This window comes from Mus caroli, unplaced genomic scaffold (genome assembly GCF_978045245.1).
Source record: "Mus caroli unplaced genomic scaffold, Mus_caroli_1 scaffold_3, whole genome shotgun sequence".
Classification (NCBI taxonomy): domain Eukaryota; kingdom Metazoa; phylum Chordata; class Mammalia; order Rodentia; family Muridae; genus Mus; species Mus caroli.
In genome coordinates, this window is record NW_028227258.1 from 5,152,687 (window position 1) to 5,171,374 (window position 18,688).

General features: G+C 42.1%; 1 protein-coding gene across 1 annotated transcript in view; it reads right to left on the minus strand.

Moving 5' to 3' along the window:
• Nucleotides 1-1,055: 1,055 nt before the first annotated feature.
• Nucleotides 1,056-18,688, minus strand: part of Erich3 (glutamate rich 3) — a 103,288-nt gene continuing 85,655 nt past the window's right edge. Inside the window, exons 13-14 of the mRNA XM_029475551.2 lie at nt 10,722-10,844; nt 1,056-4,881 (exon numbers count right to left, since the gene is read on the minus strand). Coding sequence (XP_029331411.2) covers nt 2,210-4,881; nt 10,722-10,844 — 2,795 coding nt within the window. The 3' untranslated portion in view covers nt 1,056-2,209. The remainder of the gene's footprint in view (nt 4,882-10,721; nt 10,845-18,688) is intronic.

Consider the following 18,688-nt stretch of genomic DNA (forward strand, 5'->3'; position numbering starts at 1 on the left):
CGTTCCTGGTGAAATGATCTGTCTATTCTCTGTGCCAACATGTCTGCTCTGGTACAGCTCTATCACTGGTTATCACAAAGCTCCATTGTTCATCAGAATTAAAACCATCTATAACAACAGGACATCTTGACAAGAGAAATACAAAGCAGATGGCAGACCGCATGACTCCTCAACTTTGGCTACATAATAGAATCAAGAAAATTAAAATATTGATGCATTTAAACCTAGATATATCTGAAGCTTTTGTGGGGCAAGAGTTCACTCATAAAAGTGCCCCATAAAAGGTTGATTCTCCTCCTGGCTGGGAAATTGCTGTCTTGGAAATTTTTCTTCTCCTCACTTTTTAAAAGGGGTCAACACTGTGAGCTTTGGAGCATGGACCGTGTTAACGGAAACCCAGCCCCTCAGAACAGGCTGATACCCAACAAGGAAATGTTATCTGGGTGCCATCTGGAGAGCGGTTGTGACTGCTGGCTTACTGTGCACTGTGGGGTCACTCAGGTTTGAAATAACAGAACTTTGGAGGGTGGGCTGCTGATCTTCAGGGTGACATCAGGTACAGACGGTGTCAGATAGACCACATCTTCCCAGAGTGTGTGTGATGGACCATGTCTTCCCCCCATGGCCATCACACCCCTCTCACACTTACCTAGATTATATACATATCTCATTTACATTTGCGACGCCTGGTAGATAATGCTCCCAAGAACAAAATGCTGAGAGCCATACATTTCTTCTCCACCAAATAAAACAGGATTCAAACACATATAAAGGACCTTTTCAGGAAGATTTGCACATTACCTTTCCCACCTCTCAGGTGTAAATAGAAAGAGGTAACGTTTCCAAGAGACAGTGAATTTCTAAGGTGGCTAAGATACAATACCCATGCATGAACTTAGGAATAATATTTAACTGTCAGATAAGTGATTAAAACAAAATCAAGCCATCAGCCTTCTGGTAATCTTTGGTAAAAGTCAAATGTTTGAATAAATCATCACTTTGATTTAAATATAGGCACACTACCTGTGTGGAATGTTCAGTACCCTCTCCCCCCCCCCCCGCCCCAGTTCTCTGTTTGGGGCCACAGCTCCCTTGAGGGGACATCTACTTGAGCTATATCATCATGGTTACTAACCTACTGACCAGTGTCAACAATTGAGACCAGCTCAGGCCAGCAGTGAGCTAAAAGAAACGCTGAACTCCTGGTGAAGAACCCACCTCAGTCTGTTCCCACTCTGCATCTTTAACCAAGACAGTTTCACAATATCCTGGCAAGGAAAAAGATAGTACTGATGATAAAATCACTCAAAATAATAGTAAGTATGTGCTAGCTAGCAATGTGATGATATCTTGGAAATGACAGACTGTAAAATAAATATATTTTGGTGTTTACTAACACCATTCAAAACTTAGGCATTTTAAACATTGCATATTAAATATGTATAGCGTTTGTAATCTATGCATGGGAAACATACATTGATTAAACTTTGTAAAACATCAGAGGTAAAAGCACAGAAGCATTACAAGATTAAATGTCCACAGACGAGTTTTATTCCATCCTGCAAAAACCAAAGCCGTGGTGGCGATTTGGGAGGAATCGAGGGTGTGGATTTTATATGTGTGTGTGAAAGAAAGCTAATGTGGAGAATTCAAAATGACTTTTAACTCTTTCTTTCTGGGCTCTGTAACTGAGGGCACATTCTTCTCTGCATGCTTTTTAAATTTTTCATACAATATAATTTGGTCACACTCTTTCTCCTCCCTGAGCTCCTCAGTGTCCGACCTCTCTATTGTATATTTTGTCCTTGAGCCTTGTGAGACTTACAGACTTCAATTCGGGAAACCCCGTTTACAAAGATGGCGTGTGAGTAAAGGACCACAGAGAGAGCTCCTTTGCCTCCTCTGAGTGCTTTAGCGCCTCCCCGTGTCCACCAGACCCTTCAGGCCAGCTCGGGGCTGAGCAGCACGGAACTGAAGAACACATAAGAACATGGGAGACACCAGTGAAGGCTGCGTCACAGACAGGAGACCCATGCGAGCTTTCTAAGATGTCCTGGAAACACACCAGACTGCAGCTCACCGGCTGTCATGAGACCTCTTACTCAAGGGCACATCGGCCCTCTTACGTTCTCTTTGCAGTCTCTCCAGATGCTTCTGAGTTCTAGAAAAATCCAGTTTCCTTGGAGGTGCTGCCTCTAGACACACTCTGCTAAGCTGTCTCTCTCTGAGACACTGATTCTCTGAACTCTTCAGCTGCTCCTGACTGGTGTTCCTCGTCCTTCCCTGTAGACCCTGTGTCCTCCCCAGCAGTACCTGTGTGCTGAGAAGCCTTTGCTTCCCCTCCCTCTCTGTCCTGCGCTTCAGGCGCCTGTTCCTGTTCGGTCTCCACCATAGCCCCTGCTGATGTCACTTCCTCCACCACTGCTACCTTCTCTGTTCTTGGCGTCATGTCCTCGGTGCCCGTCCTTTCTTCCACTGCTGCTGCTTCTCCTAGAGCCTCACCTGCCCTGTCCCGGGTTTCCTTTTGAGCATTTGCAGTGGAAGAGACCGCAGGGATCCCATCAGCTGACTTTGACTCTGCCGACTCCTCCTCCCTCTGCTCTGCAGTTGGTTCTTCAATTCCTCCTCCATGTGGATCCTCTTCAGCCTCCACTATGCTTCCTCCCATGTTCCAGTTTTGCCCTGTCAGGCTGCCAGTCCCTGTCCCTGGAAGACACTCTTTATCCTCGCTCCCTTCCCCCTGCGGGTTCTCACCCTTGGCTTCTCCACAGACCACCACTGCCCTGGTGAGCCTTTCCTTGGGAAGGTTTCCCTGGGTCATTCTCTGGATGTCCTCTCTTTGTGCTTGCAAAGGCTGGTCTTCCTCCAGTCTCTCTGGCCCCACACTGCTGTCCAGTTCCTTGGCAGCCCACTCTTCACATCTGGCTGTGAAAAAGCCCTCTGGTCCCTGGGCTTTGTCTGCTGGCTCAGGTCCAGGAGCTCCTAACAGCCCTTCTCCATCATGGCTGAGGCCCCTCCCCTGAGGCAATAGAGCCTTGCTCTCCTGGCCTGGCAGCTCCTCTCCTCCTTTGTGTTCTGTGGCTGTGGCTTCACTCTCTTTTGGGGATTTCTCAAACTGAGGTGTTGTTTCAGACAAGGTAATGGCTCTTTCTTTGGGAGGATCTTCTAGAAGCTTTGTAGCCTCCCCCAACTCAGTAGCCCCTGTGGGTTCTACATCGTTGACATGAGCCTCCATCTCAGGGCTGGATACACGGTCCTCTTCCTCAAAACCCACTTCCTTCACTGTGCCCTCCTCTTCCCCTTTAACCTTTTGCTTTCCTAACAAGTCTTCTGTCTTCAGCACCTCAGGTCCTGTCTCCTTTTCTCTTTCAGATCCAGTTTCCCTCAGAGGTGGTGTGAGCCTCTCAACTTTCTCTATGCCTCCAGCTGCAGCTAATTCCCCAGGGAACACTGCTCGCAGATCCTGTTCCACGGTGGATTCTGTGTCAGCTATGACGCCCTCCCTTGCTGTGTCTTCCTTACAGAGTTCCTCATGGTTGCCCCTGAAAACCTCCCTGGGGCTTGCTTGAACTTCTGTTGAGGTGCTGAAGGGAGCTTCTTCCAGAAAGTCCTTCCTCTCTGTGGCTGCTCTCTCTCCCCCGAGTACTGTCTCTTCAAAACCATCCTTTCTCTCTGGCCCTGTGTCCTCCATAGGCCCCATGATCTCCAGCTCTGTAAGAGCTTCCTCTTCTCCTTGGTCTCCATCTGTTTTGGGGGAGCCCACTTCCCTCTCTGCCTCCTTCACTTCAGAAGTGCCTACTTCTTTCAGAACTGCTGCTTCCTCAAGAGTCTCTGAGCTGAGCCCTGCGCTGTCTGTGAACTCTGCCTTCTCCAATTCTTGCCCAGCTTCAGAAACTGCTCTTCCTTTCTCCATCTGTGTCTGCGGCAAGGCCTGCCTGCCCAGGTCCTCATCCTTCTGTCTGTCTCCAGCCTGCTCTACACTTAGAAACACAGAGCCTTCTGCTGCTACCTTTCCTGTGGGGATCAACTGCTCCTCCCCATGCCTGCCACTTCCTTCTGTGCCTGCCTCTGCCTCGCTAGCTATGTTCAGATAACACTCCCCTTTCTCTGTAGACTGTTCTGCTGATGCCAGCAGAACTCCTGTAGGACTCCTCTCCCCTAAGGGAACCTCTGAAATCCCTGCTTTCTCCCTCAGTCCCACATCCATGTTAGCATTCTGGGGATAGCAGGTACCATCTTCCTGTATCCCTGCTCTCTCCCTCAATCCCACATCCATGTCAGCATCCTGGGGATGGTGGGTACCATCTTCCTGCATCCCTGTTCTCTCTTCCAGTTCCACATCCATGCCAGCATTCTGGGGATGACAGGTACCATCTTCCTCCATTCCTGCTCTCTCTCTCAGTTCTACATCCATGTCAGCATCCTGGAGATGGTGGGTACCATCTTCCTGCATCCCTGTTTTCTCTTCCAGTTCCACATCCATGCCAGCATCCTGGGGATGGCAGGTACCATCTTCCTGCATCCCTACTCTCTCCCTTAGTCCCACATTCATGTCAGCATCCTGGGGATAGTGGGTACCATCTTCCTGCATCCCTGCTCTCTCCTTTAATCCCACATCCATGTCAGCACCCTGGGGATGACAGGTACCATCTTCCTGCATCCCCACTCTCTCTCTGAGTTCCACATCTATGCCAGCATCCTGGGGATGGCGGGTACCATTTTTCTGCATCCTTGCTTCCTCCCTCACTCCTGCATGGGCATCAGTATCCCCAGGCTGGAAAGATTCATCTTTCTTCATGGCTTCTTCTTTCAGTGTGTGCATCTCTTGTGCAGCTTGCTCTGGTTGCTCATTTGCACTGATGGCTGTTTTTTCCTCTGTCCCTAGATTTCCATTCAGTGCCACAAAAAGAGAGAGGCAGGGTGGGGAGGGAGAGGGAGAGGGAAAGAGAGATATGAGAAATAGGTCACTTAGATCAATGTGTACAAAGCAGAATCTAAAATATAGAATTTTATAGGCTATGTATGAGATTTTATATGTCATCAAGGGGGACACTAAAGTTATATATCAAACCTTCAGTTGATAAGATGTTAACAACATGGACCATGATTGGGAAATGCCTTTCCTTCATTGTGAAAAGAAATACTTTCAAATTTAATAAACACATTAATATAAAAATTGAACATCGGGCATGTTGAAGTGAGCAAACACAACACTCTCCACTACACTTATATCTTATTATCAATAAATTATCTCACAATTACAATGCACAATATACCCTACTTTCATTTCAAATACTAATATTTGAAAGAAAATATTTCACAATAAGCAGAAAAGTATTTATATGTCTTCAAACTCATAGCCTCCCACAACATCAAGAGTACCTCTACCTCAGTAGACATTTAGACACGGGGCCATGGTCCCGACATAACAAATATATCACATACCACCCCAATATGTTAAAGCATCTCTGGTTAGATTCAATCATCAAAAAACCTTTATTGTTGAGGTATGACATTTTAGTAGAGATGCCAATTTGTATTCCATGTCGGGTTACATGCCATCTATGCTTAGAAACCAATGAATTTGTCAAAACAGGACCACAGAGTGAGACTGGACCTTGTGGTGTGGGACAGTGTCCAACATAAACAACATTTCTACAACACTGCTGAAGTATTTCACAAGTTCTGATGTAAGACTCCCTGGAGAATCAGGATTCACAGGTTTGCTATGTCTTTGAAAGTTCACTTGGGTTTCCGAGTATTTACTGGGTTACTCGTCCTTCTGAACGATGCGTGCAGGAGAGATGAAAGTGGGTGACTGCGAATTCCCAAATGAAGGCTCAGAGACACAGAGCTTCCAAGGCATTATCTCAGCATTTTCCATTGCCTTAATGATTCATTAAATATTAAATCTGATATATGATGTGTTTCTGTCTGGTGTGTGCATGTCCAAAGCAGGACCTAACCATGTCACAGGACATCTCTGTGGAGTCAGTTCTCTTCTCCACCTTCCTGTGTGTTGCAGAGGTGGAATTCAGTCACAAGACTTGGCACAGGAAACGTCTTTACCCACTGAGGCATCTCTCCAGCCCAATTATTCTAATATTTTTCATTTACAAACCAAAGTTAGGACTGGGGAGATAGCTCAGTCAGTAAGGCATGCTGTGTCCAGGTGTTGTAGTCCACACCTGTAAATTAGCGCTAGGGATCAGGAGGTAGGTGGGGTCCTGGGGATTGCTGGCCCCTCCCACTATGTTACTTGAAGGTTACTTACAGGTTCAGTAAGAGATTCTGTCTCAAAACAAACCAAACACAACAACAAATGAAACAGGATGAACAATGCTTTAGAAATGACAACCAAGGGTGACCTCTGACCTACATACACACTTGGACATTCACCCACACATGCAGGTACACGCACACACCAACATAGATACCGCGGTGGTTTGGATGAGAATGAATCCCCAACGGTCATGTACTTGGACATTAGTCATGTGGTTTGAATACTTGTTGGAACTGCTTGGGAAGGATTAGAAGGTGTGGTGTTTTGGCTTGGAATTTCCTCCCTATGACCCCTTCTCCACTCTTCAATAGTAATATATATTCTGTACCATTGTGTATTGCAAGCATTGATTTAGGTTTTTTTTTTCTTTATTTTACATGGGTTTAGAATTAAAGCATTGCCTTGAAGATCAGAAGACATGTAGACTTGGATACGTATTCAATGTTGAGACTGTAAAAGCCTACAGGGACTCTTGAAGTAGGACTAAGTTAGTTTTGCGCTATGATGTGGCTACAGGCCTATGGGGACAAGGAATTGGAATTTGGTAGGATGAACGAGTGTCCCCCATAGGCTCATATATTTGAATACTTGGTCTCTGGTTGAAGGAACTGTTTTAGAATGATTAGAGTGTGGCTTTGTTGGAGGAAGTGTGCCATAAGGGGTGAGCTTTGAGGTTTCAAAAGACCAGCCATTCTCAGTGTTCTCTCATGACTCCTCCTTGCACATCACATGAGCACTGGGTGGCCTGTGTGCTGCCATCATATGCTCCAGTCCTCTCAAACAATAATGCAAAATTAAACTAAACCATTTTCTTTGATAAGTTGCCTCGTGCTATTATTGGTTGTCAACTTGACTACATCAAAAATTAATTAAAATGCAAAGCACTGTACACACCCATGAGAAATTTTTTTCTTAATTAAATCATTTAAAGTGGGAGAGCCACTTGTAATCCAGATCTTTGAGGTGGGAACATCCACCTTTAATTTGGCAATACCTTTTTCTGACAGCCTATATAAAGGATATGAAAGAAGGAAGCTCTGTCTCTTCCTTTGTCTTCTCTTGCTCTCTCTAGTAAGTCCATTTCTTCATTGGCATTGGAGCCTACTTATTCAGAACTCAAGCATATGATAAAGACTGGATGAGATTGTTGGGCTGAACAACGATTATAGGATTAGCTGGACCACAGTCTAAAGATCATTCTAATAAATCCACTTTCTGTACACATAGAGAGATCCATTTTATACATTGTTATCTAGAAAACCCTGACTAACACACTTGGCCATGGTATTTTATCACAGTAATAGAAAATTACCCAAGACAGATAGACAAATACATACACATGTACATATACACACAAAAGGACACATGTACAAATTCTATGAATTATTACAAATTATTCTACCAGTATATAATGTAAACTTATGCAAACATATCTTCCTTATTTTCTTTGCTCCCTTGAGTCCTCAATTTTTTTTTTTTTGCATTTGTATATTGTATGTGTGGGGAGTGGTTGTTTGACATACCACAGTGCACAAATGGAGGTCAGAGGTCAACTTTCAGTAGTCAGTTTTCTCCCTCCACTCTGTGGAAGCCAGGGACGGAACTCAGATCATGATGTTTGATACTGAGTCCTTTATCTTCTCAACTTGGCCTTGATTTCGATTTTTGGTAACTATTTTACCTATAGTACTGCCAGTGAGAATCTAAGAGAAACAAAACCCTGGTCTTATCTTCCCCTTTCCCTCCACAGACTCTACAATGTTGACACTCCACTCTTCAAACATATTCTTTGTTGTCTGCCTCAGTCTCTTGCCAGGTAGTACTGCAAACCACTTGGATAATAGGCAGAAAAATAGCTGACATGACATTCCCTTAAAACCTATATTTAGAAATATATTTTTACATTTGTACAAAGGTGTAAAATTTTAATAATAATGAGGCTAAGGTTGGCTTTTATGAGTCATCTACTTATAAGGGATTCAATTGGTAATTTCGAAAACTGTACATAAGAGCTCTGGAGGGATATATAGAGTCAAATTGCCTGCCCAGATGGCATGTAGCAAAGTCACCTGAAAAAAGATGTAGTCCATTTTTATTTCACTACAGACTGTGACTGATTTAGAACACAACTATGTTGGAACAATGGTGAAAAGCCCAGGATGTCAAATTTCTTCTTAGTTTATCTGTCACTGTTCAAATTCCTGCACAAAATGTTATTGAAGAGTCAGTTATGGAAAACACTTAAATAATGTCATCTGGTTTTTAAACCTGCCCTCTAAATTTATGGATTAATTAAAGAGCATTCATGAAAACAGGGGAATAAAATTGCCTAGTCACCATGTAATAATATACTGTCTAAATTCTGGGAGAAAATGTGCTAATGACACCCAGCTGAGCTATTATATGAACACACACAGCACAGAGAAGGCAAACAGAACATTCCCAAAGCACCAGAGAGTGGGTAATTGAAGCCTTCCTCAGAGATAGCAGTGAGTAAAAAGAGTAGTTTTCATGGCAATCTCATGAGCTTTGAGGAAGCATTTTACAGAGCAATATTCATCAACAGGCCCACTGGATCTGTGTCTGGAGCATGTGCCTGGTGGGTGGGGGTCAGATAGGCTTAGTGCACATGTAGCTCTTGTGTTTACTAGCTACAGGAACCTAGCAAAAGGCACTTCTCTAAGCTTTCATTTTCTTATCTATAAAATGGTAGTATCCATATTCAACTGGCAAAATTCTTGTGGCAATCAATAGTATTGTTCGTGTGGTCAGTACTGCATCTGGTTGTAAGAGCCTCATGACTCCCCCCTTTTTCTTCCCAAGGCCTAGACTTCCTTCCTGGAGTGCAGTCTCCTCAAGAACATCCTTGTATATAATGTGTGTTTGGGAGGTTCACCAGAATTCCTCTAAAGGGATGTCCCCTCCAATAGTTCAGCTTCGCTCTCCTGTGACTCCACTGCAAATGTCACCTGACCTTTTCATGATGACCAAAGTGGAAGGATGTCTCTCGTGTACCTTCTATGGCATCCATGAAGCTGTCTCATAGTGCTTGATAACTTGTGTTAAACATTGGAAATAGGATGATGTGGTGAAAAGAATGAGTTCCCATCCACATATACATTCAAACCAGAGTGATTTTAAACAGCATTCATCAAAGACACAGAACATTGAGCAGATGTGTGAGTCACATTCGTTGACTTGATGCTTAGCTGGCAATCCTGAAGATGAGCTATCAGTCCCATTATACATCGACAGCACTGAATTCTTCCCTAATTCTGAAAAGGCTGAAAAGTTTACACGAACCCTTGTAAAGAATGGTCTATCTTGGGTATCCTAAGTTTCTGGGCTAATATCCACTTATTAGTAAGATACCCAAGATATAAGATACAATTTGCTAAACGCATGAAACTCAAGAACGAAGACCAAAGTGTGGACACTGTGCCCCTTCTTAGAATTGGGAACAAAACACCCATGGAAGGAATTACAGAGACAAAGTTTGGAGCTGTGACGAAAGGATGGACCATCCAGAGACTGCCATATCCAGGGATCCACCCCATAATCAGCTTCCAAACGCTGACACCATTGCATACACTAGCAAGATTTTGCTGAAAGGACCCAGATATAGCTGTCTCTTGTGAGACTATGCCAGGGCCTAGCAAACATAGAAGTGGATGCTCACAGTCAGCTATTGGATGGATCACAGGGCCCCCAATGGAGAAAGTACCCAAGGAGCTAAAGGGATTTGCAACCCTATTGGTGGAACAACATTATGAACTAACCAGTACTCCGGAGCTCTTGACTCTAGCTGCATATGTATCAAAAGATGGCCTAGTCGGCCATCACTGGAAAGAGAGGCCCATTGGACTTGCAAACTTTATATGCCCCAGTACAGGGGAACACCAGGGCCAAAAAAGTGGGAGTGGGTGGGTAGGGGAGTAGGGGTAGGGTATGGGGGACTTTTGGGATAGCATTGGAAATGTAAATGAGGAAAATACCTAATTATATATATATATATATATATATATATATATATATATATATATATATAAAGAATGGTCTAGTGGAGCTCTTAATGTCCATTACCTTGTTATCAAAGATATATTCACCTGTTTGGTCAGTTAATGGAGAGTATGGCTATAGCATATGATTAATCTGAAAATTAACACCAGAAATTTTATTTTTGTTTTTTATCTTAAGCATCAATGCATTTTTAAAAACACAGCATTTATAGCTAATTTCAGTATCAAAACTCCTCTTCAGGACTCTGGGCCAACTCCTGCCATCATATCCCATATCCATTAGAAGAGAATAAACTTAATTATAATTAATTTAAAAGGGGCAAATGGACAAAACAAGGACTTGAAGATGAAAGACAGAGACAGGGCAGCATCTGTGTATAATTCCTAAGGATCTTCACTAGGTAACGACCAGCCCTTACCTCTGCCCAGGTTGACCTCCGGTTTCCTCATGGGTGTCACCCCATCATCTGTGGGGCTAAGTCTAGGAGCAGTGTTAGAGCAGCAGTGACCAGGTTCTTGGGCTTCACCTGTTATCTGTCCGACTGATTGGAGAGCACATAAAATATCAAAAAGCGTAATAAAAATATTAAAAATCAAAAAAAATATCAAAAAGCATAAGAGAGGCCATTGGAACACCAGCATTTCACATCATTCAAGCAAATGGGATCAATTTAATTTAAACAGATTCACATGAAAATGTGACTTGTTTCTAAAAATAGAGATCAAACAGACACCAAGCTATGATTCTTGGGTTTTTTTTTAGAGGAAAACACAGCACACCATAGTCAATCATGAAGGGAGGAGACACATGCAAAGAAATACTTCCATTAAAATAAGACAACAGCCAATGTAGTGATAGTCGCCAAGTGCACATGCCATGATGTGAGTGGAGAAGCAGCCAAGTTGCTTTTTGCTTTTTAGAAATGTGTGTTCTCTATTTGATGCTCCTTTAGACAGCTAACCCTACTCCTGCTGACTGCACCCAGAGCATTTCACCAATTAGTAGATTTAATGATTTGACCCCAGTGCTCACCCAATATGAACAGAAGCCATAAGAGGCTGCCACCGAATTCCTATCAGTTTGACAGTACACACTCCTACACGCAATTCTATTCTATGCTAATTACTACCATAGACCTCCAAGGCACAGAGGTCCAGGTTCAAGTTCCATGCTATCTCTTTGGCTTACCTATCTGTCAAAAGAGATATGGAATCACAGGTATCAGAGGGATTAAATGAAGTACTGTATACAGAGCATGCTGGGCTTCCCTGTGCTAACAAGTGCTTCTGTGGACTTGATAGCAGTATCTACTGTTGCAGGACAGGGTCAATAGTAAGCATTTTGCATATTTTGCCACCCATGCCCAAGCCAGCATTGTTTACCAAATGTAAAGTCAATTACATTTGGTTTTACTGTCTGACAATTCTGTCTTCCTCACTGCTGGCCATCTGAAGGGCTGTGCCTCTAACTTCATAACGTCCATGATGATACATCACCTTGTGGTTAACTCCATCAATAATATGAGACTGAGATCTGCTTTCTGGATCAATCTCCAGTCTGGCCCTCTACTTCTGTGCCTGCCCCCCCACTTTTTTTCTTCCTCTTCCCTACCCTCTAACATCATGATCCAATGACTATGCTTTGAAGGAAAAAAAAAAAGAGCTATTATACCTTCTCTAACTCTTGACTAGTTTAAAATAAATTTCTGAGAGGTAGTTGGGAAGAAATACTGCGGTATCTATGGTGAATCTCAGTGGGTGAAATGATGAATTGATTATTGATCTTAATACAAATGTGGAAACAAAAAGGAATGTCATATAGCTCAGATATATTGTTTACATTTTTCTTTGAGCATTAGGTTTCTTCATACATCCAATATACAAGCTGAAATATTTACGTACCACACTACAGTTTGGAGTCCACTTTCCCTTGTGACAACCCCATTAGAGTTGGATGTGTTTCTAAGTCTGCTTTAGGGCATTAACAAATGGAGGATACATAATGCACATATCATTTTTCTAATATGATAATGCCATCGTAATGTGGTGTATTTAAGACTTAAGTAAGCAGTGGTTTGGGGATTTGCGTAACAGTTCAGTTGACTCAGTGAGGGCAATCACCATGATGTTAGGGCACAGGGTGGAGGTTGACTCAGCAACTGCTGAACAAGGCTGAATTTTTGCAGTAGCATCAGACACCTGGGTCTATCTTAAGTACCAAAATCTGCTAGGAAATGAGGGTTTGGTTTTTTGGGGGTTTTGTTTTTTGTTTTGTTTGTTTGTTTGTTTGTTTGTTTTACTGAAAAAAAAAGCCAAACTCCAATGGACAAATACTGCATGTTCTCTGTCACATGTGAGCTCTAGACGCAAACTCACTTTTGTTTGTAGATACGAAAGTGGGTGGTGGCTTGGAATAGAAGTAAGAGGTCTTGGGGGATAGAAAAGGCAGAAAAGATCCTGTCATGGGAGAGGCATGATGTAGGAGGGGTGTTTGTGATGGAGGAGGGGAACCAAGAAGAAGAGAGTGAGGAGGAGGGGGTGGGTTATAGTTGAACCAGAAAAAAAGTGCATTATATGTGGATGTGAATGCTGTAATTAAATAATTACATAGTTAAATAATTAAATTATGTTAACTAAAAACGTTGAAGAAATATGGCTAATAACAATATAATTAGTAGTAATGATAACAATGATAAGAAACAATAGTTAAATAGCAACCACTGAAACAAAACTAGTCTAAGAAGCTATGCATTCATCTCACCACTATGACTCCAAGTCAACAGTGAGGCTGCCTTCTAGTGAGTCAAGGCTGAAGTTATCATCTGGCTGGTATGCTGACCTCCCCAGAGGGGAGTGCTATGGAGCTGAAGTGGCCTCTTGGCAGGGAGGCCATTCTGCTCCAGAGGCTCCAGCTCTGGTCAGGCCCTCACTCCCCTTACTGCCATTGTGAAGGAGAGTGTTCTCATTTCCCTAAGCTGTAGCATCACTGCGAGCTGACATCTAGGAAGAGTTCTTACAGTTTCTGTGTGTTCCCTTCCCCTTTCTCGTGAGAAATGACCTCCAGGGAGATCCTTGTGTTTTCCTCCCGTGCTCTTGTCTAACAAATCCTGTGGATTGTGCAAAATCTGGGTAGAGAAGATGCCTGTGGCTCAAGAGAAAACTTGAAACTTTCAAAGTACAGTCTTTTACATTCTTCCTGATTTCAAACACAATGGAGGGAGGGAAACACTAGGCACAAGAGCTCATATCACTGAGTGCACTGGTATTCTCCAGATTTTTCTGCTTTTTCTTGAATGTTTCCAATTCCCCCCTTATCCTCTGCTAGAGAAACAAACTGAGCTGTCCCCACCTTAAAGCATACTGAGACTACTGAGATGCTCAACAGCAGATGAAAATGATGCCAATGGTTTGATCTAAAACCCTTAAATCATCAAAAAATTCATGGAAATAGAGTGAAGACACACTGAAGTTCAGTTTCAGCCCACAGTCACCTTGGAGAGTACCTTTGTGTCTTGATCATTCTTTATAGATAGTCATTTATCGTCTCAAAAGCTCACCACGACAAAACTCACACCTCACATCATGTGCCTCCACGGTGGAGGTGTTCTGGTGTTACCTTTGACATTGAAGCATGGCCCACAGAACCCAGAATTAATTACAAACTCGAGGCCACAGCTGTTCAAGGGCAAATTCTATCCCTCTACTGTGGTGAGAGTCATCCTTCTTAAACTTTCTGATCATGTCACCTGTCCACTCTTAAATTTCCAGTGAACATATTTCCCATGGCAGAATGAGTGCTGCACAGTGTTCTGTAAGTCTGCCTCTCTGACCTCACTTCTGTCTGTGTCCCTCTTCCCCTACCCATCCCCCCTCCCCTCCCCTTTCACTCAAATCCATTACACCAGCTTCCTCTCCAAACTTGTGCCAGCAGCACCTCTCCAGCCCAGGCAGCCTCCTAGCTGTCCTTTAGATCTTCTGCAGGTGATAGAGTTGCTGCCCTCTGCCCTGCATCATGCCCTCTGCCCTGCATCATGACCTCTGCCCTGCATCATGACCTCTGCCCTGCATCATGACCTCTGCCCTGCATCATGACCTCTGCCCTGCATCATGACCTCTGCCCTGCATCATGACCTCTGCCCTGCATCATGACCTCTTCCCTGCATCATGCCCTCTGCCCTGCATCATGACCTCTGCCCTGCATCATGACCTCTGCCCTGCATCATGACCTCTGCCCTGCATCATGACCTCTGCCCTGCATCATGACCTCTGCCCTGCATCATGACCTCTGCCCTGCATCATGACCTCTGCCCTGCATCATGACCTCTGCCCTGCATCATGACCTCTGCCCTGCATCATGACCTCTGCCCTGCATCATGACCTCTGCTCAAATGTTCTATCTGCAGAGAGGCCAGCCCTCAAAGGCATCCCCTAGATAATCAGGTCTGTGCCCCCTGATAACCCACCATGCTTACTTTCCATTTGTTAAACCTATTTCCTCCCTGATTTCAAGCTTTGTATAGTCATGGACTTCATGATATTCACACCAGGAACAGTGTTTGACAGAAAGCATATGCCTGGTGCACAGTGGCAGAGGGATTTACTGGAACAGACCTTGAGTGCTTCCACAGTCGTTCAGACTTTATACTTAGACCTCAGCTCAGAAGGTTTGTTTTCCATTCAGTCCTTTTGTGTCCTGTGCACATAATTACAAACCAAATTTTACCTTATTTATTTTTAATCTACACATAAAAATACAAAATAAAGCTGCAGATATTGATGGAGCACAAACTCAAGTCCCTAGGTTCAGTTCCCAGCAACACAAACACACACACACACACACACACACACCAGAACTTACTTCTGTAAGCCTTTTATATTTTATATTGTAGCTAACAGAAAACTATTCTTCCCTTATATTATGTTCACAATCTGTATATATATCTCTGTAAATTTTCTAGGATCATGAATGTTTTGTTAGCCACAGCTACACACATGAGAATGGCGGGAAGCTGTGCAGAATAAGCTTTGACTCTCGCCCTGCCCACCTCCCTGTGATAGTTCAACTTTGAGCCAATTGTTTGTAAGTGAGAAAAAAAGTTTATAAAGACCCATGGAAAATCTGCAACGTTTTATCCAGGAATTTCATATAACCTATCCTAAGGAAAAATTTGTGAATTTGAAATAAATTGGGTAATCAAACATTAAAGTAATATTAATCGTAGTCAATATTTAAAATCTATAATAATGAAATGGAAAACTATAAGCATTCAGCAGTAGGGAAGTGGTTAGCTTCTGAGGAAACCCCAGAATGCCTCCTCAAGGCCACAGCGGAGTGATTGCGGCCACACATTGAAACATAAGGCAGACCATGCTTTAGAAGTACTTTCTAAATTTATAAAATATGACAATTAACTATAAAGTGTCAGTTTGAACATTTAAAATCTGACAGAACATTGAAAGAAAATTTGCATTTAAAATGCATGAAAAATATGTAAACTTTATTTATAGATGTTATTCCATGTGTATTATACAAAAATTAATGAAAAACAAACATTAAAATTAAACTTAGCTCATGCTTTAAAGCTTAACAAAGATAAAAGCTTATCCCTTGCCATCTAGTGACAAGCCTATATTAATAAAAAGATAACAAAACATTTGTGAAATTAGAGATATCAAGTAAAAATATTTGCTACTATATAGAGAAAATAATAAACAAATATACTTATCATTTCTAAAACGTGAGGTATAACATCTACTGATATGCTCATCATCAGTTACTTTCTTCATCAGCATATTACAATCCATTTTATAGAACCTTATTTTTCAAAACTTATCTACTTAAATAAATACAGGTCAAAACTTATGCTTCAAATATTTCAAATAACTTGGCCCTTTCTGTCATATATTTTGATATGTGGTATTTATAGGATGAGTTATTTACTCTAAGTTCTACTTTCGGCTGCTTATTGCCCATGTCAAGTGATTCATGCATGCTTAATTTGTTTGGAATATTTGGAACATGGAGTAGTTTTGCCTGCTTAAAAAGCCATGTCCTTATCTTCCAAGTCTATGAGTATCACTTGGCATTGCAAACATGACAAAGAGCCTTGATGGGAGGAGTCTGTTGTGCACCTATGTGCACTTATGAGACAGAGGCAGAGGGGCAGGAGATAGATGAGGCATGGCTAGGGGAGAAAAAGTCTGAAGGAAGAAAGACTTAGAGATGGTACAGCAGGATTTGAAATGAAGCTGATAAGAGATTGACCCAAGTTAAATGGGAAACTGGAGAAGAGAAGAGACTGAATTTTCCTCAAGCGTCCAGAATCAATGCAAGTCATCCTTTATGGTGGTTTTAACTCTACAGGGCTCTGATTTTCATCCAAGAAGCATTGCACAGTTAGTATGTTATCTCAGACATTAAGTCTAGTCTATTAGACTTTATTATAACAGTATATTATTATAGCAGTAATATTAAAGTTAAAGATAATACTTATTTAAATATATTATGTTCCTATACATTGCATTAATATGTATAATATGTATACTGTCCTTGAAAGATGTATCACTTAGAAATATGTGTATGTATGTATCTACACACAGCAGCAACATAAAATGTATGCACATATATACACATATATGTTGTTCATATATACAATAACTTGACATTAAGTATATATTTTACCCATGTTATGAATCTCTTAAGTATGAGATGGCCTTCTGCTCATCTTAAGGAACAGAGAAACTCGACCACCTTGCTGATATTTATACTATGCAACTGTATTGTGTATTGTGGGCCACAGAAAGGGAACAGTTTCTAGGGTGGTTCTGGATTCCCTGAGAGTGCAGATCTGCCGAGTGGCAGGATTCTCCAACTCCACTGCAACCACAGTGGGCTTTCCTCAAACCATCACCCTTAATCCCAGACACTCATTTTTTCCCAAATATATGTGATTTAACACTGAAAGAACTTTCAAAACAAATATTATCCTAAAAACAGTCCATATATCACTTTGTTTGAATTGCAGTAAAGCAATAAAGTCAAGAGTATACACAAGTGTGAGTGTAGACACAGTTCATCAAACCCCGAGGGAAAGGGAGACTGGAGCAAGCTGCTAAGAGAACATGTGTGCCATCAAAACATGGAGTGGGTTCTGGGCTTAGGCAGAAAAAGGGAGAAAGGATCCAGGATGGGGGAAAAACTGTCAACAAATACAAATTGCACATGCAAATATCATAATGAATTCTAATACTTTGCATGCTAATTTTTAAAAAGATAAATAACCAGTTTTCTGAAATTAAAATAATGACAAAAATCAATGTTACATCTGTGTGTTTTTCCAATGCTGGAGCTCAAATCCAGAGCCATGCTCTGGGCAAGCTCTGTACCATTAAGCTGTGTCCTCAGCCCACATGTCAGCCTTCCTTGTTAATAACTTGCTAAATTTCTCAGATCTGTTATACTATGCCAGAATATAATGACTAAATCCAAGATCAAAGATTTTAATTATTTTTATCAAAGTGTTTCAAGAATATTTTAATAGAAATTTTAGTCTGCATAAGACAAATCCTTTTGAAATGTCAGTACTCTTTGTAGAATAATTTGAGGGCCAAGATTGATAGGCCTAAGAAACTAAATCCCTCTGGTCTTTTGGACCATTTAAAAGTATAAAAATCCATTTTTAGCTTATACTACCTACTTTTGAGGGCGTACTTGCAGGTCATGTCCCTGTGTAGATCACCAATCCAGATCACTTTGCCTTGTGCCCCCACACATCCAGAGCACCTTGCCTTGTGTCCCCACCTTTAAACTTGAATCCAGCCTTAACACAGTCCTCATGAAACCTTGCTTTCCTTTTTAAAAAGATCTTGAGATTATAATGTAATTTCATCATTTTTGATTTCTTCTCATCTCTCTGATTTTATATGTAGTTAATGACCTTAGCCCTGTCGTTGACCCTTCTTAACATGTTCTGGTAGGAGTTTCCTTTACACATTTGTTTTGACTATACTACCATGATACACTACAAGATTGCATTAACAGTTCAACAGGAAGATAACTGTTCAGTACAAACTATTCCTACTTTTAAAGATCTAAAAAGTATAGCAATTAATAGGACTCGAAGTTTAAAAAAATAGCTGGACTTTGTAATATTAAAATGTGAAACAAATTTATTGTGGAACCCTGAAGAATGGCTGTGGCATAGTCAGGGGGAGGGGAAACCAGGGAAGGGCAGGACCTGGAGGTCTGGTAGAGTTCAGGGTGCTCTTTGAGAAGCAGCTGTCAGGCAGGTATAGTTCACCTGTCTACACACTCAGCTCAGTCCCCTACTTGCTTCTGAGAGGTGACAGCAGCCTATGGCTGCCCATGCATCTGTGGTCCTGGGGA